Genomic DNA, 21,537 nt, shown 5'->3' on the forward strand with positions numbered 1-21,537 from the left:
TGGGCAGAGGAGCCTGGCAGACTACAGTCTATGGGGTCACAAAGAGTCAGATACCACTGGGTGAGTATATATTCGTGACTTTTTCCATGTCCACATTCCATATGTAATGCTATTGAAATTGACCTACTTTGTTTTTCATTGTAACTTTGTCTCTACCTTCAATGGGAAACCATTAGTATTATTGACCATAACTAGAGTATCCATAAAAATAAAAACAAGGAAATCTAAACTCCATCTAGATACTGTTGCCTGCTCTCACTTTGTTAAAAAGATAAAGGAATATTAGAGAGCCAGTAAAAACATAATGATACCTCACTGAACATTTCTACTTCAATAAGAAGAATTGGAGAATATTTGGAAAGAAAACATGTCACAGTATTCCAAGAATAGTGAATATGGTCTGGGTGGACCTCATGGGAGAAGAACTGGAAAGGAACTGAGGTAGCCTTCTATGGAGGTATTTGGATTCCCTTGTGTGATATTCTTGCTTCTCTCCACTCATCTACTGAGTTGTCTCTCTCCCAACTTGGGTCTGGTTTGTTCCAAGTGACAGAGTTCGGTTTCTGTTCCCTTGGCTAACTGGCTCAGTGTCTCAATTTCCCAATTCCTGAGAGAGGAATTGGACTGGTCCAGCTCACCATTTCAGGCCAGCCCCTCTATGCCCTAGGTCACTGGTTAATCTGTGATAGCAGTCAGATCGGCTCAAGTGAATAATCACATAGTGTAGGGCACAGATGTTGAGGGCAGAAGGTTGTGGCCGGACAAATTCTAGCACTTGTCTCATCAACCAACAAATATGTATTGGGTGGTTGCTGTGTGTGCATGTAGGAGTTAGGAGTATAACTGGACAAGATTGACAAGGTTTCTGAAACTCTGTGGAGGGAGATGAGCTTAAATAGGTGAAGTAATAAAATCTCAGACTGCATTAAGTCCTAGGTAGAAAATAAACAGAGTGCTATGATGGTTACCGGATTGAAAGTATAGGTGCTGATTCTCTCTTGTTGACAGGATCTGTGGGTTCTTGAGTGGCTCCCCTGTTGGACCTCACAATCCCCATTCAGTGACTGCTTCCTGAAGTCCATCCTTCCAGCCTTTTATGATAGGCCTCCTCACTCTCTCAGATGGCCCTGCTGAGTAGGTTCTTTCAAGATGACCCTGTGAAATCTACCTTTGCACTTGGCCCCTGCAAGGACAGGAAGCAGAGGCTCTTTCTCCTTGTCCCATTGTGGGGGCGTGTTAGCCTGTTTCTCTGATTTAGAATTCTGCCGGCCAAAAGTGGGTAACTCTCCTCATGATTGTGTGTGAAGGCCCCAGACTCCTGGGAAACATATCGGGTTCACCTCCAGCTTTCATGACGGTGGTTGAGCAGAGAGGAGCTTAAAGGTTCCTGTGGTCAGCAAGACATACCAGCTTGGGAGAAAGGTTTGGCAGACACCCCTCGTCTTTTGTAGTACCCCCCCTCTTTGTAGTGAGGTAAGCACTTTATCCTCTTCTCTGATTTCTTTCTTTCTTTTTAATTTTTTTTTGGCAGCACTGCACAGCACGTGGGCTCTTAGTTCCCCAATCAGGAATCAAACCTGCGCCACAGCATTAGAAGCACAGAATCGTAACCACTGGACCACTAGTGAAGTCCCTTCTATGATTTCTTCTAATGAATTCCTTTTGAATTTTTATGTTTCCTGCTGTAGGCTGGAAGTGGATGAAGGTTACATCTTTGGGGATATAACTGGTAACTCTTCTTTAGAAGGTGGGGATACATGTGGCTTTTGTTCTCAGCTTTGGAATTTTATAGACCATTAACATTCTGGTACAATATTAATTGGGTACCAAATTGAGAGGGGAGGAATGCCTTTTCTGAGTGAAGAAAGGCTCGGTTTTAGGAGACATTTAGAAGCCATTTTTATCCAATTCCCCAGTCAATATCATGAATTCTGTTTACAATGATTTGATGAGAAGTTATCCAGTCAGTTCTCATTTGAACACATCCAGGAACTAGGAACACATTCCCTAACTCTCAGATCTCAGGGCTGTCAATTACCATATGAGTTTCACCAAATCATTTAAAACCTTTATCTATAAAGGAGATTTAAATAATATCTTCTTCACAGAACATTGCTGGTAAGATAAAAGGAAATAGATATATAAATTGCCTAACTCAGACAGGTAGCTCCCTGGTAGCTCAGCTGGTAAAGAATCTGACTGCAATGCAGGAGTCCCTGGTTTGATTCCTGGCTCAGGAAGTTCCCTTGGAGAAGGAAATGGCAACCCACTCCAGTATTCTTGTCTGGGAAATCCCATGGACAGAGGAGCCTGGCAGGCTACAGTCTATGGGATCTTGAAGAGTCAGAACACAACTGAGTGACTAAGCACAGCACAACACAGCAACTCAGACACAGGCGAGTCAATGTTGGTTCCCTTTATATTAATAGGTTCCTTTAGGAGGCAGCATATTGCTTTTTCTTTTTGGCCACTCCAGAGCAGCATGCAGGATCTTAGGCTCCTGACCAGGGATCAAACCTGTGCACCCTTCAGTGGAAGCGTGGGTTCCTAACCACGGGAATGCAAGGTCCCAGGCTATCGCATTTTTGGATTGTCTTCACCCGCAGAAAGATCTTCACGCGAAACTGTCTGTATTCCTTTTTAGTACTTCCTTTAAACTCAACTCGCAGTGGGCACATAGAATGTCTTTTTTTCCTTCTATTTGACAGCTTTTTGGATGTGTGTGATATTAGTTGAAGGCACTGGAGACATTGGGAAAAAAAATCAGTTTTTTCTTTATTGAGCTAGAGAGTTGAAGCAGCTGTTAGACTTCTGTGTGACCCTCAAGAGGGATTAACTGAGTGAATGGGGCAAAGATGATATTTCAGTTTCTAACATCAGTTTTCTCCAACACTGGTGCATTTAGTCACAGGCTGGCTAGAATTCTGTAGGATTCTAGCCTGAAAAGTGTGTGTGTGTGTGTGTGTGTGTGTGTGTGTGTGTGGTGTGTCCCTCCCACGTGTTGCCAGACACTTGAAAGCATTTGACAAAGCTCACTTTGTCAGCCACATAGTGAGCACTTTATGAGATTGTTTATTGCCCTGAATGAATGGCTGAATGTGGAAGCTACGAAGAAAGCCAAACAGCTTTCACTGAATACCCAGGCGGGTGCTCAAACACTTCTCTCAAGGGCAAGCGAGGGAGTCGGGGGTTTAGAGGCCTTTTGTGGGGTGGCTGGGGACTAGTCTTGGGCTCCAATTGTTAGGCACCGCCTCGCTTATTCGTGGGTAGCCGCTAGGCGGTGCGGGAGAGCCTCGCTGGAGCGCGGCCAGCTCCCCGGCTCTCATCCTTACTCTTCGGCCCGCCTCCCCGGCCCCCGCGCAGAGACTACAGCTCCCTTGGTGCTCTGGGAGTGGAGGAGGGCGGGGGCGAGGGCGGGCCTTCCGGGCGTGTGTTTCCGGCGTCGGCGGCCGCGGCCGGGGACGGTGTGAGAGTGGTAAGATGGCGGCGGCGGCGGTGGTGGAGTTCCAGAGAGCCCAGTCTCTGCTCAGCACCGACCGGGAGGCCTCCATCGACATCCTCCACTCCATCGGTAAAGGTCGCCGCGCGCCCCCTCTGTCCCCGCTGGTCCAGCTCGGCCTGTGTCGGTCGGCGGCGGCGGAGCGGGGCAGGGCTAGCCGGCACCGGTGCTGCTGACTCACTGTGTGTGTGTGTGTGTGAGGGGGGGGCCGGGCCGGGGGCCCCAGGCCGCTCGGAGCTCCCTGGAGCCCCGGGGCCCCCAACCCCGGTGGGAAGCCCCGAGGTAAGCCCGGCGTCCACTCGCCGGCTGCTGACTCACGGTGGGCTCGGCGCGCGGAGGGAGAGTGGGCCGAGCCGGAGCCCCGTCTCTCCCCAGCCTTGTCTCCCGCTCTGGCCGGTGCGGGCTGGCCCGGGACCGCGAGCGGTGCCGGCCGGCTGGCTGGCTTTGTCACGAGCTGGTCTGAGAACCTCCAGTTGAGGGCCTGAGAAACGCGCTCTGGACAGGCATTTCCCGCCCTTGTTGTCAGGCCAGCCTGCTCGGGGGAGCGCGAGCGCTCGCTCTTCTTCTTTTGGAGTTTCCTTTCCTCCGGACGCTGGAGCTGCTACTTCTGCCAGCCCACCGCGGAAAGCTCCACTTGCAGTGGTCTCTTCCTGAGTGTGTTTTGAGATACCGAGGGAGCATACACCTGAGGTTGGCATTTGGTTTGGGGAGGTGACCGAGAGGTTCCTTTACCCCCCCGTGTAGGGTGTGAGAACCAGATGTTGGGGTGGGACCGCCCGGCCCGAGGAGGTGACTAATCGTCCTAGACTCTCCTGGAGAGGTTTGGAAGAGAGTTCAGGGAGTTAGTCGTCATCCGCGGAGTTCCGCGAACTCTTTGGAACCTGCCAGCTGCCCTTTCCCGGAGAAAATGAAAGAAAAACGTCTTAGCACTGTAGTATGATTGTCTTACACCTTGCATGCAAGTGGGGAAACTGACGTGGCAGCCCGAGCCGGTCGCTTCCGACAGTTTTCTACTGGGATTCAGGTGTGAACAGAAATAAATTTATGATGACACAGAGGGCTTTTAATGTTCAACCATCAAGGGTTCAGATAGGTCTAGCTCTTCACTCACAGGCAGTAGTGATGTTTTTAATGTAGCTGGAGAAGATTCGGATTGAATCAACAGGTAGTTCGAGAATGCACGTGTATGTGGGACCTCCAGGCTATTGACTTTTCAGTTGACTCACTGACTTTCATGGAGAAAGGACAGTGACAGGATCTTGATGTCTTTATTTTTGAGGCTACTAGAAAAAGGGAAGAAGTGGGGGTTAAGATGCATCAGTGAATGGATGATGTTGGTAAATAAAGGCTGTATTTCAGTTTGAAGTTCTGATCTTGACTTAAGTCAGTTACAGTTTCAGAACTAGAGTTATCTCAATGTGTATTTTTTTTAATGTGCATTTTTGTCCTGTGGATACACATTAGTATTTATAACTAATGTGAGAAGCATGGGTTTTATTTTTTTGTGTCTAGTGCCTACTATCGGAGAAGGCAATGGCACCCTACTCCAGTGCTCTTGCCTGAAAAATCCCATGGACAGAGGGGCCTGGTGGGCTGCAGTCCAGGGGGTCGCTAAGAGTCGGACACACTGAGCGACTTCACTTTCACTTTTCACTTTCATGCATTGGAGAACGAAATGGCAACCCACACTAGTGTTCTTGCCTGGAGAATCCCAGGGGCGGGGGAGCCTGGTGGGCTGCCGTCTATGGGATCGCACAGAGTTGGACACGACTGAAGCGACTTAGCAGCAGCAGCAGTGCCTACTATATTGTCTTTTATAAAGTGGGAGTTACGGTAAACATTATAATCAGAGTATTTCTTGCTTGTCCACTGTATTAGGAGAGAGTTCACCGAAAGCTTCTTTGTTAGAGTTAGCTTGAGTCATGATAGTTGACAGCCTTACTTTTTCCAGACTCCATCATGGAGTATCAGAATTTTGGTTTTTGTCAAGTCATGATGCTTTGTAAGAGAAGTGATAGCTAGTGATGATTACTAAACTTATCACTACAAACTTGAAGAGGCGGGCCAGTGTTCAAGTGGTAGAATAGTTACTAACAGTTGGAAGTGGGACCGGTAGCACAAAGTTATTCTAACGGGTCCCAAATCCCTTAAACTAGCTTCCCTCCTAAGGACCACACTGGAGCTATGACAGGATTGTTTTTCCTGAATGGCTTTGTGGAACTGTTTATCCCTAACACACCCATCAGCTGAGGTTCTCCATAGGCCTAAAGTTTATTGAAAGACTTTTGACTTTATAGTTATCAGTAGTTGGTCATTTGGTTTTAGTTTGTGGCAGGTAAATATGCAGACAGGTATGTTTAATATTTTAACAGCACCTGGCATGGAGGGTTCCTCCACAAGAGTAAGAATTTGTCTTGTTTAAATTTTGCATTAGCCAAGTGACAGCAACAGAAATCGCCAGTGTATGTGGGTGAGGGAAATTCTAAGTGGTAGAATGAAAAGGCACATTTAAATTCCAAAGAGAGGAATCTATTCTGATGAGATAGATACATGGGATATGTACTGCATGATCAATTTACTTTTTCTTGTTTAGAGTTTTTTTCTTTTAAAGCTCTCTAGCATTTGTGTTTTGCTAACTGTTTGAGTTTGTATTTGGTCTTGTGAGGGTGGAATTTCCCTTAGTCTTCATTTTTTGTCAGAATTTTAAGAGGGTTTGCATTTTCCTCTCCCAGTGAAGCGTGACATTCAGGAGAATGATGAGGAGGCAGTGCAGGTCAAGGAGCAGAGCATTCTGGAACTGGGGTCTCTCCTGGCCAAGACTGGACAAGCTGCAGGTAAGTGCTCCAAGTAGATTTCTTTCTCTTCTTACCTGAGATGCTGCATGAAGTTTCACTTTTTTTTGTTGGAGTGGCAGAATATAGGAATGCATCCACACAGTTTACTGGTAATGAAGTTCCATTTTATCGCCCACTTGTTGAGCTTTAGTTTTCTATCAGGAAGTTAAGAGGCCTTTAAACTCATTTCTTTCATGGATGACTTTTGTTCTGCAGTTGAAGGAAGAATCCTGTTTCTGTTGGGATACACTAACCTGTGGTTTGTTTCTGCTTTGGATTTTCACTGCATTCCCTTACATGTGGGTAGCAGCAGTCTTCAGTGTTTTCATGGAGCTGTTCTGATGTACTTAAGGTGGAGAGTTCCTAGGCCCCTGCTTCCAAATGACAAGGGATTTTGTACCCAAGGAAGTGATTCGCTGTGCTTTTTTCCTGATACACAATGAGTAAGACATTAAATGGAGAGAACCTTCCCAAGGTTCCTCCGCTGGTACCTGGGACTTTGTACTTGTTGTTGCCCGGACAGTCCAGTTGTAATGGAACCATTGACTTTCCAGGCTCGAGTTGATATTCTGATGATGGGCGTGTCCTTGGATTGAGAGAGTCCTGTTGACCAGAAAGGCCTTTGACCAGTGAAGTGGCAATAGTATTGAGAGAGTAGCCTGCTTAAACTTAACATGGATGGTTTTAGTTAACTTTAAAGTGAATTTAGAGCTTATCTGATTAGAATGGATTAAACATAGTTGATCTTGTGGATTACTTTCTCCCAAATTATGTTATCCAAGAGGATGATAGATGTGTGTTAGCAAAACTTCTTGAACTTGAGAACAAAGATCTTTCCCAAGTAAGGGTGATAACTTACTAATTATTAGACTTAATCAGTAGAAAGTTGAGTAAATTTGTATGAAATTGGGAGGATGTATTTATATGGATCTTGCATCTTATTTAAAATATCATTAAAAAGAAAAACTGTTTTTGAGTGCTTACTGTGAACTAGTTACTTTAAGCCCAAGTGGGATTTAGCTTACTGAACCCTTGAAACAATTTGATAAGGTAGATACTATTACCCATTTATACCTGAGGAAACTGAGCACAGAAAAGTTAGATATCTTACTTACGGGCACCCAGTTAGTATGCGAGAAACAGAATTTGAATCCATGTAGTTCTACTAAGCTTATGACCTTGAATTATAAAGGCTGTTGCTTTCCATAGTTATTCACTTATGAGTTATCAGTGGTAGGTGGTGGTTTTTTCATTGTATGCTGACTTCTATTTAACATGTATATGGATTCCTTTTGCCTGTCAGTTAGTGTTGCAAAACAGTTTTAATGATTAGTCCACATGAAATATAATTAATAAAGTAATTTCCCTGAATTAGAAAGCCAGGTGAAATTATTATTATTATTTTTTGGCTGTGCTGCACATCTTGTGAAATCTTAGTTCCCTGACCAGAATTGAACCTGGACCCTTGGCAGTGAGAGCACAGAGTCCTAATCACTGACTCACCAGGGAATTCCCTGAAATAATTTTTCTGTTGTTGAACCATTCAGATGTCTACTTTTTCAAGCAGAATGGATAATTAAAAGCATCATGTAGTATAGTCAGTGTTTCAGAAAACTTGTCTGAAAATGTTACTGTTTTGCTTGAAATTACTATTTCCTGCTTTGCTCCCCCTTGTTCATTGTCCTCCCCTCCCTGTGAGCCGTACCTGAGAAATTTAGTAGAAGTGTACAGGGAAACCTACTGGACTCTTTTAACAGGTGAATCATAATAACTTTCAGAAACGTTTCCCGGTTGCTTATCATTGTTTTCTAAGAAAGACTTTGAGGAGTATGTTAAGGAAGTTTGGGGCCTACATTCATTTACCTATCTTTGCTATTAATAATTGATCGGTTTGTGTTGTTTCCTTTGAATTTGGGGTTCCCTGAGAACAGAACATCTGTCTGTTCTGTTAATTTTCAATTTTGTTTTGTTACGCATTTCATATATGGCTAGAATTGTGCTGAGTAGTCTGCTCAAATAGGTAGGGTCCCTGCTGGACAGTAGACAACTTGGGAATTAGTGAGTAAGACTGTCTGATGCATGCTTGTGATTGAAAGTTGTGGTCTTCATTATCAGACGTGATGTCTCGGCTCGGGACCTGCAGATTTCATAGCCTGAGACCCTTTAAAGGAGTGTGCTGAGTTCTGTGAGGTTCTATAAAAGAAGTTCTGGTCATACATTTGCAAATAACTTCAGTAAGTATAGAAGGAAGAAGTGAATATGATTCTATCAGAATTAAAAAAAATCATGTGTGAAAATGCAAAGAAACAGGGAATATAACCGAGAATGAATAAGAAGCAGTAATAGACTAAAATGAAAAATGAACTGAGTCTTTTGGCAACTAAGAGGTCATTTGTTTTTCTGTTAGAACAAAAAGAATAACTTGGAAAAGATACTGTCGTGCTAGCAAGTGCCAGAGAGAAAGGCAGATTCCTTAGCTCATGTTTCACTTCTGCCTTTTCCAGAAAGGAAAATGATTAAGAAAAAAATAGAAATAACACCAGAAAGAGAGAATTAAAGCCAAGGTAGGGGAGAGAAGAGAGAGCAGATTCTCTTTTTCAATAAGTTCAAGTTTCTAGGCTCTGACAATTTCTGTCCTTTAATATCAAAAGAATAGTTGTAGCAGATATATTTATAGAGCCACTGTGATTCTGAGAAAAATCATGGAGGATGGAGAGGTATAAGGAAAGTGAGGAGGGACAAACATTATTCCACTTTTCTTTTTGTTGAAAAGAACAAATTCTAGACATTATAAGCTGGTAATCATCAGTAAAGTTCTGGGACAGATTATTTGATTAGGTTTTAATCATATAAAGCAGTGGGTTTGTTAAGAAAAAATCATTCCAAACTCACCCTAGTTCTCTTTGGTTAGCCTTATGAGATCAGATTTGCAGGGCTCTGTGGACAATGGCTTACCAGCTGTTTTTGTAAATAAAGTTTTGTTGGAACATAGCCATGCCCATTTGTTTACATATTACCCATGACTACTTTTGCACTACAGTGGCTGAGTTGAGTAGCTACCGCTGAGACTGTATAACCCACAAAGATGAAAATATTTACTATCTGGCCCTTCACAGAAAAAGTTTGCTAACCCCTGGTTAGGAATAATGATATAAACAACATATCTGATGTAAGCAGAGTCTTTGAACATTTGACATGGCAAATGGATCTATTGTTGACCTGGAGGGAAGTCTCTAGCATGATGTCCTAGGGATCTGTACTTGTTCTTCTGGTCAGCATCTGGCATATGACTAAAGCCATAGCAGAAGGTGTGCTTATTTCTGTAGATGTTTCAGTACAGTAGAGAACAGATTTAGGATTCAGGGTTGTTGCCAAAGCCAGCAAGACTAAATTGTTTAGAAAGGAAAAAGTTATAGACTTAAACTGTTTATCAAAACAAAGGAACCTGTCTACACAAAGACCTTATGGACTCAGTCTGAACAAAGAGTGCTGTTAGCAAAAGCAAAACATGCTTTCTTGTGTTACATGTGGCAGTCTGATCAGGAGAACTGAGCCATAACTCTACTGGGCTGACCCTACGTGGAACATTGATTTCAGTTCTGGGTACCACAAGTGGTACGTTTGCAAACTAGAGTTTATTCGGAGGAGAGCAACTGAGGTGACAAGGAATCTAGAAACCAGGATGTTGGAGGAACAGTTGAAATAGCTAAAGCTATTTAGCTTGGAGAACGGGAAAGTTAGGGAGATACGTGCGTGTGTGCTAAGTTGCTTCAGTCATGTCTGACTCTTTGCGACCCTGTGGACTGTAGCCTGCCAAGCTCCTCCGTCCATAGGCAAGAGTACTGGAGTGGGTTGCTGTGCCCAGGGAGATACAAGTGATGCTGCTGCTGCTGCTGCTGCTAAGTCGCTTCAGTCATGTCCGACTCTGTGTGACCCCATAGACGGCAGCCCACCAGGCTCCCCCGTCCCTGGGATTCTCCAGGCAAGAACACTGGAGTGGGTTGCCAGTTGCTTCTCCAGTGCGTGAAAGGGAAAAGTGAAAGTGAAGTTGCTCAGTCATGTCCGACTCTTGCGACCCCATGGACTGCAGCCTACTAGGCCCCTCTGTCCATGGGATTTTCCAGGCAAAAGTACTGGAGTGGGGTGCCATTGCCTTCTCCGGATACAAGTGATAGTTATCTTCAAATATTTGAAGCCATGTGGAAGGAGGCTATAGACTTATGTTTCAGAAAAGAACAATTGAGTTTGACCAAGATTGGAATCATCTGCTTTCTGAACATTTCTGTCCCCAGAGATTGTTCAGAATTGTTCCAGGATAATAGGAAACGCTGTAGAAGAAGGGACGTTGCACTCGACTACTTTTAAAAAGCTGTGATTGTATAATTGAAGTTTGCATAAGTGCACAAGGAATTTGAGGGAGAGAAACGGTTGTAGCCTGGCATTGGCATGGAAGACTCAGAAGGACTTTAGCTGACCTGAAAGGGCGTCTGTGCTCTACATAGGTCACGGTGATGGGGGTGGATTCCAGGTGGCAGGGCAGCATGAGCAAGGCCTGGCTGCAGGCGCGTGTGCAGTCAGTACAGGGGGGAATGGAGGGACCGAATGGGGAAAAATCTGAGGCGGTGGGAGTCCCAAGTCAGGACTGGGGAATGAAGGGAAAGGTGAACTTTTCCACTCTGTATAGAGTTCCTTTTATACCTGACATGGCCCCGTGGTTTCTGTGACTATGCTGGCAGATGAAGATTTCAAGACCCCTAATTAGCATTCTCTGGAGGGGGAGGTTTGCTTGCCCTGAATTCGAGTTCTCAGGAGGATGAGTCTACAATTTGAGGCAGTGACACTAAAGTAATTTTAACCTACATTCGAGGAGTACTTCCTTAGTTGGTCAGTTGAAATATTCTCTAATTTTCACTCTTGTTTCTAAAGATACCCCTTAGAATTACTGTGCCACTGTCTTTTCTCACACAAGAGGGGAAGAAGCCTGTGTGGTGGTCACCTTTTATGTCATAGTTTAAGACTTAGGTTTTGTAGATTAATGAGGAATTTTAAAAGGATACAGTATAGCTTTAAGGGACAGACACCCTAACTTTCATGTGAAAAACTGACTCAGAAGAGTGCCATGGAAATTACACTGGTAAAAGGTTAAACTGGGCATAACTTTAGGAAGGGAGGAAAAAGGAACCTGAAATTGAAGATCTCTTTGAGATTTCCAACTAAGACTGTCTTGGAAATTAGGAAAAAAAATTTCTTTTAACTCTATAAACTGATAAATTTGTTGGTTGTGGGGAAGTGATTTTCTCCAAGATGGTTGAGGCATGGCATATTTCATGTTCTAGAATACTGCTTTCTGAGAATGTGAGTACTTTGCTGTACTCATGAGGTAGAGAGCCTTGAGCATTTCCCGGGACCCTCACAGTGATCCAGTGGCCAAGTGGGCAATGGAATACAGATTTGGTGTAAGCTGTTAACTTTTTTGCTACTCTGTTACGTGCTGAGAATGCTCTAAATTCCTATTAAGTTTCCTTTTGACTGCTTCCAGACATAAGTACTGATTTTATTATCTTGGGTCATCTTTTAATGGGTATTTTGTCCCCAATATTGATGGGTACTTTTTCCTGTCACAATTGCCTTCCACAGAGCTTGGAGGACTCCTGAAGTATGTGCGACCCTTCTTGAATTCCATCAGCAAGGCTAAAGCTGCTCGTCTGGTCCGATCTCTTCTTGATCTGTTTCTTGATATGGAAGCAGCTACAGGACAGGAGGTAAGCTACTTGAATGACAAAAGAGACAAAGTCTTGTTTGGAGCGAAGTCTTGTTTCAGTGAAAGAAGTGCCTGCCTGCACTGTGGTGGTAATGTGTAAGGGACGGCCAGGAGGACAGCGCAGGACTTATCATGTCAGTTTCTCTTTGTTGCAGGGCATTTGATACTTTGGGTCTGTTCCATGCTTTGCTTTGTAAGTGGAGATTGTCAGTGGTCCCTGGAATCCTCATTACATCAGGGTCACAAACTGATTCTTGTCTTTGAGGTATTGTATTGCCACACCTTTGTAATGTTTTCTGTGTCTGTGGTACCTCTGTGTCACAGAGCTCCTAGTGAGCACTAATTAAGTCTCGCGGCATCCCTTCTTGGCGTGTCTTGTATGCATTTATGCCTTTAGAGGAGTGAGCATCCATCTGTCTGTGTCTCGTGTGTACTGCAGTGACTGGTGTACCTGTCCATGTCCTCTGTAAGTTCAGACTAGACCCTGAGCTGTACTGAAGAGTGCCTCTTTGGAATCACTGAGCCTCTTCCAGTTGGAGAAGCTACCAAAGTTAAAACTCATTCTGTAAAAAGTGGTAGATTCAAGCAGGGTGTATGGTGGTTGCTTGAATCTGTTTGTAGGAAGAATATAGTTGTTGTCTTTTCTATATTGCTCAGCAGTCATTGAATGTGTGCTGTGTTAGGCACTGTTACAGGTACTAGGGATTAATTTGTAACAGTGTACAGTTACTGCTCTCATGAGGATTATATTTTAATGAGGAAGGCAGATAATGAACAAATATATAAAATGTCAAGTGGTATAAAGGCAGGGGTAGGAATTGGTAGGTGGTTATATGTCTCATTATTTGCCATGGCCTCTGTGGGTGTAAAAGATATGAAGGGGCTTAGTGGCATATTGAATAAACAATGGGGAACTTCAGAAACCTAGCATTTATGGATCTCACTTTGAAATCATGTCTTTGGTAAAATCTGGTTTCTTTCCTTAATGATTCTTTGAAGCCTAGTTTAAACACCATAAACTAACTTCACCGTAGAAAATTCGTTTGTAGAGAAGTCTTCAAGTTCATTTGTTTTTGGCAGAACTGTGTTTCATGATAGTAGATAAAAAATAGATGTGTAGATGGCTGCTTTTTGAACCAAAGCATTAGAATTATTTTTATGAATAATTTAAAAGAAAAGGTGGTGTTTCAAAGAGGTGTTACTGTTATGTAACTCTAACTTTAAAAAAAAAATTGTATTTGTGCTCATGAAAAAGTGACGCCACATTTTTTGTTTGAATTAGGATGCCTTAGAATGAGCTGACCGATAAATGTTAGCTTGAAACAGACTAATAAATACTACTCAGAACATTTTAGGCAGAAAAAATTAATTATCCAAGCTGTTTCTTTGACTGAACTCTTGGAATTTGTCTCTTCCTGTAACATTGAGCTGGGTCAGTGGATAGAACTGCATTTATTTGATGGTCAGTTCTCCTCCTCTTGTATCCAAATTATCCAAATCATAATTTAGTGCTTTCCTGTAATTGGCTTGTGGGATTCACTGGCCTTTGTCTTGTGGCTCCATGTCTGGTTAGGCCCTCCTTTTAACTGTGTGTGTACATTGCTATTCTTCATTGTACATTACTTTCTTGTCAACTAGAGGCTTTTCTTCCTTATCCTAGGGTGAAAGGAAACACTGTCACATATTGTGTCTTTTTATTGTCAGTGTCGTATTAGTGCTAAGTAAGACCTGTTGGTCTTTTTTGTTTGTTTGTTTTTATGATTAGTAGTTTAGCTTTTTATCAAGAGCCAGAGTCTTACTCTACTTAGCAGGTCTTTCAGTAATTTTTGTGGATTACAGATTATTTGCTTGGTTTGGAATAAATTATGAACCATCCAGATGGTTCTGTCTGTATTGAAACTCAACATAGCAACATCAACATCCAACCATTTATTAAATTCTGTCAATGCAACTTTCTCCAATCTTTATTCTCCATCTCTTTTTGTATTTGTTCTCTATGTACAGCTGCCATCTAGTTTGGGTTCTGATTGTTTCTTCTTTTTTTTTTTTGGAGGTATTGTTCATGTACAGGGAGTTCTAATTATTTCTTAGACTACTGCAAAAGTCTCGCACCACCACTTTGAGAGATTTCCTACCAAGTAACCCTCTGAACATCTTATTCCTCTCTGTTCACCCGTTACTTGAGCCTTCAGTGGCTCTGTATTGCCTGCAGAATTCGTATTTCATGTTTCTCTACAGTACCGCTTAGCGGGACCGTCTGATCTCCTGGTACTCTATGAAGTGTACAAAACATGCCCGCCCTGTTGGGTACTTGACTGTTTGCTGAGCAAGGCCTGTACACTCTTCATGATGTACCTTTCCCTTCTGTAGTTCCATGTCAAGTACCATCTCCTCTGAGATTTTTCCTTGCTGACGTTACTGTGATCTAAACTCTTCAGTGATCCACACTGTGTTTTGTACATGTTATATTTCTGATGATTTTGCCTTGTATGATGGTTACTTGAACATTTGCTTTATTTTCTTTCCTGTAGTACAGTCTAATTCAGATGAAGCCTTGTGTACCTTGTATCACAGTGCCTTTCTTATTCCTAATTCATGGCTATTCCTTAACCATGGCTACCTCTGACCTCACCTGCCATATTATTCTTTCTTTCACATTATTTACAGCTGTAACACTGGCTTTAAACTGTTCTAACTGGGGCATTTTTATACATGTAATTGTTTTTTTTTTTTTGGCCATGTTGTGTGACTTGTGAGATCTTAGTTCCCTGACCAGGGATCTAACCTGTGCCTCTTGCAGTGGAAGCATGAAATCTTAACTACTGTACTGCCAGGGAAGTTCCGCCCTCAGCCTGATCTTAACACAGCCTTTTTTCTTCTTCACATCATTTCAAGTCTTTGTTTCCATCTCATTTCCTCAGAGACCTTCCTTTATCACTGTATCTAAAATACCCTATTTCTGCTTTCTTCATGTTTATTTTGCTTATTAACATTCATTTCTTACTTAGAATATAAATTTCATGAGGATAATTACTGTGTCCTATTCACTGCTGTAACCTCCACACTTAGAGTAGTTTGGCCCAAAGAAGCTACCTAATTAGTATTTGTTGAAGGAATATATGGATCGTGCCTTCTCCATGGTAGATGCTCAGGAGATATTTTGTTGAATTAAGACTTAAGTTTATTGACTTGAGATACAGCCATGGGGTATTGTTACTGCATTTGTCTACATGACTCAAGACCTCTGACTTGGGAGAGTGGAAAATTCTAGGTTCTTTTGAAATTCTCCGATTGAGTATTGGGAAAGGATAGAGGAGCAAGGCATAGGTGGATCACTGTCATAGAAATGATGAGGCCTGGGGCAAAATACGAAGTTTTAGGACATTGGTAAGAGATCTAGAAGTGTTGGGGAGTTTAACACGAAGAGTATGGGGAGGGGATTTTCCTTGCCTTTTGGTACTTGGCAACTCATCATAAGTCAGATAGAGCTACAGCACAGTCTTCAGCTTGCTGTGTTCCAGAAGCTGACATGATTCAGGTTAGGTTCTGGTCATTTGCCTAGGAAGTGAGGCTGTATGGGTGGGGTGGGTGACTGAGGATTGGGATGGTTGGCAAGGAGAAAGGGAGTAGAGATTTAGGGTGAAGAGGGGAGAAAGAAGACTGAACCAGATCCTTAACCAAAGAGTGAGCTGAAATTCCAGAATTGATTTTACTTTCCAGGTATGTCTAGGCAGTGTCTTTGGGAGGCCATTTTTTGGTATAGTCTATCCAACTGAAGCGCAGTAGCACATTTTAAGAAACCTTACATCAAAAAATCCTGTTGAATTAAATAGTTATTTTAATGGAAAAAAAGGAGTTCGTGCTAGAGAATTTCACACTTAAAATAGTAGTTAACTTTTTTTTCCTTTAGGAATTTAGTGAATAAAGGCATATAAAAAATGGTTTAGTGTATTTATTTAAAGCTTAAAAACATTAATATCTAATTTGACTGTTTTAAGCTTTTGTACTCAAGTAAGGGCTTCCTCCAGAAGCATGGACTTCTTGTGTATTATTATCTATCCCCTTTATCAGTCATTGTTAGCATTAACAAAGCACAAAGCTTCTCAAACAAAAGGGTAGTGAATGGCCTTTAAATTTTTTTACTTATAACTGACACACTGGTTTCACCGATTATAATCCTAGATATTGCAAATCATGTACCCTGTAATTGAAAACTGATAGTTATGTAAAAATTCTCTGCTGTAGAAGAAATGTCTCTATTGACCTGAATTTACTAAGTGTGAGTTGAGGTTGGGTCAAGTTCTGGTCCCAACAGCTGATCATGACCTTGGGTGAGTCACTTAACATCTGGACTGTCAGGGAAATGGGGACAGGTGAGATGCTAGGGTAGAACTCAGTGTTTCTTAACTAGGGTTATACATCAGAGAGGCCAGCCTTTTATTCCAGACTACTGAATCAGGAGCCTAGGCATTCATTTCGGCATTGTTAAACTTGCTGGGTAAAACTGTTGGTAAGCGTTTCTTAGTCCCCCAAAACACGGAGGACTGAAGACTTTTATTCTTGTTGCTAAAAATATTCAGCAAAATATTTTCAGTTCCATTCATGTATGAACAGAAATCTTACTTTTGATTTTGGTCTTTTAGAACATAACTCAAAACTGAAATTGTGATTGGCCTGCTTTTATTTCAGGTTTTGTAGAATTCATGAGGGTGGTTGAGTTTAGAGTTGGGGATTAAGTAGCCGCTAGGGGGCCCCTTCCGGTGAGTTATAAAGTTTTCATTGATTCTTGCTGATGAATCTTCCAAATACCATGTAAAGTCATTGATTTATCTACTGAACTTTATTTTACCAGTTAGTTTTCTGGAAAGCTCAAGTTTCTGTTTATCCTATGCTCTTATTATGAATCTTAATATAAACTCGCAGTAACAGAAGTGATAGATGATCTGCAGCACTTAATATGTACTTGTCAGAGCTCCTGTGGCAAGGATACCTGATGGCACGTAGACCACCTGGCACAGAACACTTCTTTAAGTTAGTTACTTTGCATGGGACATTACTGCTTGGGTAGCAGGAGTTCAGAGTTCTTTTATAGAAAGTTTAAAAAGCCCCTTTAAGTGTTAGGCTAATTTTAATTTCTTTTTATTCACTTTCATACAAGTTAAGTTTGCTGTACTGTGATGAGAATTGTTACTTGCGCTTTGTAGACTCTGGAAGGGAAGAGTCAGCTGGGCCTTTTGAGTCTTAAAAGCAACTGTTGGAAGAGTAAGACACTTGTGCCTAGACTGAGAATTTCTCTCCTTTATGACTGATATTTCATATGAACACATTACTGTTACTATTTAGGGAGAAATTTGTGCTTTAAAAGTGTCTCAGCCATTATAGAACTAACTCTACATTCCAGGACTGCATATGTAGCCTGGGTCCTTCCTGGGAAGGTAGATGAGGCATCTTGAAGACAAAGCTTTTCCAAAGGAACACAGTCTAAGCAGAAATATACTCTGTGTGTAAAAAGCCAAGTTGATTTTCCATTATGCTATACCTATTGAGATACCATGATCAAGGCATGCTCCTGAGACAGTAAACGTGGATAGTAATGCATAAGGAGGAAATGAAAGCTGTTCTCCTGAGCAGGCTTGTGGGAAGAACGTGAGGACATAATGTTGCATATACTGTCTCTCCTTGTTGCAGGTCGAGTTGTGTTTAGAGTGCATCGAATGGGCCAAATCAGAGAAGAGGACTTTCTTACGCCAAGCTTTGGAGGTATGTACCCGTGTTAGTACTGATTTCAGGTCTCTAGACGTTTGACAGACTGTGAATATAAGTAACACCATGCTGATCAAAAGTATTTTCAGCAGCTTTGTATTATCCGTGCACCCAAAATGATGGGTAGTAGACCTGCTCATGAGAATTGCTCTGGTTTAAGCTTTGATACAGACCTGCTGCTTGGCTCAGAAAAGTAAGCAGCAACATGGTTTAGTCACTGGCTATAATAGGAGATAATATCATGGGCTAGATAATTTTTTTTTAGGCTGAATTTGATGCTGTCATCAGGACTTGAATATTCAGCAGTAACAGTTCTGTGACTGTCAATCTTTGATTTCTTTCTTTGGCTTTTTTTCTCCCCTTTCCATCAGTCAATGCCTTTTCTCTTTTCCTAGGCAAGACTGGTGTCTTTGTACTTTGATACCAAGAGGTACCAGGAAGCATTGCATTTGGGTAAGTAAGCTGGTGGAAGCTAGTAAAGTATCTTAGCTGGCTCTGTGTATGTGTGTGTGTGCGCGTGCTCAGTCATACCCGACTCTGCGACCCCAGGAACTGTAGCCCACCAGGCTCGTCTGTCCATGAAATTTTCCAGGCAAGAATACTGGAGCAGGTTGCCATTTCCTCTTCCATCTTAGCTGGCTAAGTGAATGTATTCTGAACCTGGGTACTCTTATTAGTTATGTATTAATAATTTATATTCTGCCTATTTCTTAGAAGATATAAAGTGCTTACAATTACGGAATCTGTCATGGAAAAATGGCATTTAGAAGTTCTAAGAAACTATCTGTCGACAGTTAGAGAACAAAAGGGTGAAATTGCAAATATTTATTGACTGTTACATTTATTATATCTGTTTATAATTATCATTAAAATCAATTTTAAAAATAAAAAAATTAACTGGATGTAAATACATACAGGAAACCTGAAGTGGGCCAACTAAAGGCTTCTTTTGGCCTTTAAACACCCTAAAATCTTTTCCTGCTGCTTTTTAAAAAATTAATGGATACAGCTGGACTATTTTCTCAAGGTGGAAGAACATGACTTTCATGATCTACTAAGTTGAAAAATTGCCAGTATGTAATTCTTATCCTGCAGAACTGCTGTTTTCATATGGTTCTAACAAGTAGCATTAAAAAAAAAAAAACTGCTTTAATAGAGATATAATTCACAGACCATAAAATTCACCCTTTAAAAGTGTACAGCCAGTGATTTTTAGCCTGTTCACAAAGTTGTGCAACTGTCACCACTATCTGATTTCAGAACATTTTCATCACCCTAGAAAGTAACCTTGTATCCATCAGTTGTCACTTCCTGTTAATCCCCCATTCATCCTCTCTGTGTGCCCATCATCCCAAGGCAATCACTAATTAGTTTTTGCCTCTGTAAATTTGCCTATTCTGGACATTTCACATAATGGAACCACACAGTGTATGGTCTTTGTGATTGGCTTCTTTCTCTAGCATGTTTTCAGCATTCATCTGTGTTGTAGCATATAGCAATGCTTCATTCCTTTTTATTGCTAAATAATATTCCATTGTACCATAGTATCCCTTCATCAGGTTGATGGACACTGAGATTGTTTCTACTTTTTGGCTCTTATGAATACTGCTATAAACAGGTTTTATGTGGACATGGTTTTCTTTTGGGTATATACCCAGGAGTAGAATTCCTGGCATATAGTGACTCTCTTTAGCTTTTGAGGAATAGCCAAACTGCTTTTTAAAGTGGCCACACCATTTTACATTCTCACCAGCAATGTAACAGGAGAGTTCCAATTTCTCCACATCCTCACCAACACTTGTTGATACTGTCTATGTTTTTAACTTTAGCCATCTTAGTGGGTGTGAAGTGGTATCTCATTTTGGTTTTGATTTACATTCCCCTAATGACTAAATTAATGATGCTGAGCCTGGGGAAGAAGGAGTATTTGGAGAACATTAGTATATCCTAATCTCTTTGCTTTCCCCACCAACCCTAGTGCCTCCTGTTTCTTATGCAGTCTTAGGATTATTGGACAGGAATAGAGTGAGATCAAGTGCCTGTCTGAACTGGATAAGTAATTTCAGCATTTTCTGGGTGGGGATTCCCACTTTATTTGAATCTTAGGAGTAAGCTCATAGGATTCTTGGCTGTAATGTCTTTTGTATGCAGAAAGGCTTCAAAGAGATCTGTGTTTCTCTTTTGGAAGACAACACCTTAGCAGAAAATTTGACTCTTGTAAATAGATAACCTTTTTTTGATTTCAGGCAGGTTTCTTTATCCTGAGTGTTCTTATAAGGGTGAGAGAGGGAAGTAGTATGGAATTAAAGTATTAAGATTATGGCTAACAAAGAGGTATCTGTGTTTTCTTTCTCTAGGTTCTCAGTTGCTTCGGGAGTTGAAAAAGATGGATGACAAAGCCCTTTTGGTGGAAGTACAGCTTTTAGAAAGCAAAACCTACCATGCCCTGAGCAACCTGCCAAAAGCCCGAGCTGCCTTAACCTCTGCTCGAACCACAGCAAATGCCATTTACTGCCCCCCTAAATTGCAGGCCACCTTGGATATGCAGTCAGGTAACACCCTTAGAAACTCATGGGATGTTTTCTTAAAGCTCATCTTACCTCACAGGTGGAAGGAATGGGGAGTTGGGGCTGAAGAATAAAATCAGCTGTTTTGGCTCAGGCTTCCTCAGAGAAACCAGTTGGACGGTTAACCCCTTTAGCTAGCTGCCCCCCTCCTCTTCACTTGCTGTGAACTGCCTAAATTGTATTAAGACCTTGCTGATCTGTGGTTGACCAGGCACCCTGACTGTTGGCACCAGCATCCTAGAGAGGTCTCAGTTGGGTTTTAAAAAGCGCTTTCTTCTCTTCCATCTTTGTCAGTTACTTAGGATGGTGGCACTTCTTTCCAGGACTGAACTAACCCAAGTCTCTTGACAGTTGGAGACCTTTGTAAAGCATGACAGACTTTTCTAAAGGACCTCATATCAAGGCTGAGGAAAGGAACCCACCCCTACCCCCAACACCTACAGGAGAGTGTAGTGAATTGCCTTCTTGCGGAGTGTGGGAATTGGGCTGGGAAGCCATGGATTGGCAGTATGATACTTGTAGTCAGCAGCTTTTATTAGTTATGATTTATTATCATTATTGAAGGGGTGTTGGGATTGGAGGCAGAGGACTAGTTTAAGCCCTGGTATTACCTCTTTGCAATCTTTGTTTTCACATAAAACTGTAAGAGGGAGATAACAGCTGCCATGCTTGCCTCTCAGGTATTGTAAATGTCAATTGGCATGTTTTGTCATTCAGGGGAAGAGCAGAAGCTCTGGAAAATGACTTTTCTAGGTTGAAATTTTAGTTTTGCGAATTTCTAGCTGTGTGATTGGGCAAGTTACTTAATTTATCTTTAGTTCGTCTGAAAAATGGTGCTGATAATTGTACCTCCTTATAGAATGGTGGTGAGGAGTAAATGAGATGATGAATGTAAGCTCTTATCACAGGAGCTTGCTTTGACCAAAATGGGCACTTTCTTTAAGCCACTGCTCTTCATGATGCTCTTTCTTCATGGTCAGGAGATGAACTTGCATCATATTTCTCAGAGCAGATAGAGGCCATTTTTATGTGCACCCTCTTTATTTCTCTTTCCTCCTAAGAATTTGTATCACTATCTGTTTTTACCCGTTATCAAGTGTGATCCTTCTACCT

At 41.9% G+C, this 21,537-nt stretch overlaps 1 protein-coding gene across 4 annotated transcripts in view; it reads left to right on the forward strand.

Moving 5' to 3' along the window:
* Positions 1-3,457: 3,457 nt before the first annotated feature.
* PSMD11 (proteasome 26S subunit, non-ATPase 11) overlaps positions 3,458-21,537 on the forward strand; it is a 28,756-nt gene continuing 10,676 nt past the window's right edge. For 2 of the 4 annotated variants that reach the window (XM_081579803.1, XM_081579804.1), the window contains exons 1-6: positions 3,458-3,571; positions 6,232-6,333; positions 11,971-12,095; positions 17,783-17,854; positions 18,253-18,310; positions 20,215-20,409. In XM_081579803.1, the coding sequence (XP_081435929.1) occupies positions 3,481-3,571; positions 6,232-6,333; positions 11,971-12,095; positions 17,783-17,854; positions 18,253-18,310; positions 20,215-20,409 (643 nt within the window). In that variant the 5' untranslated portion in view covers positions 3,458-3,480. The remainder of the gene's footprint in view (positions 3,572-6,231; positions 6,334-11,970; positions 12,096-17,782; positions 17,855-18,252; positions 18,311-20,214; positions 20,410-21,537) is intronic. The other 2 variants (XM_081579805.1, XM_081579807.1) reach the window with 1 other exon arrangement.

Source organism: Giraffa tippelskirchi, chromosome 3 (genome assembly GCF_054371585.1).
Source record: "Giraffa tippelskirchi isolate mGirTip1 chromosome 3, T2T-mGirTip1v1.2.pri, whole genome shotgun sequence".
In the NCBI taxonomy this organism is placed as follows: domain Eukaryota; kingdom Metazoa; phylum Chordata; class Mammalia; order Artiodactyla; family Giraffidae; genus Giraffa; species Giraffa tippelskirchi.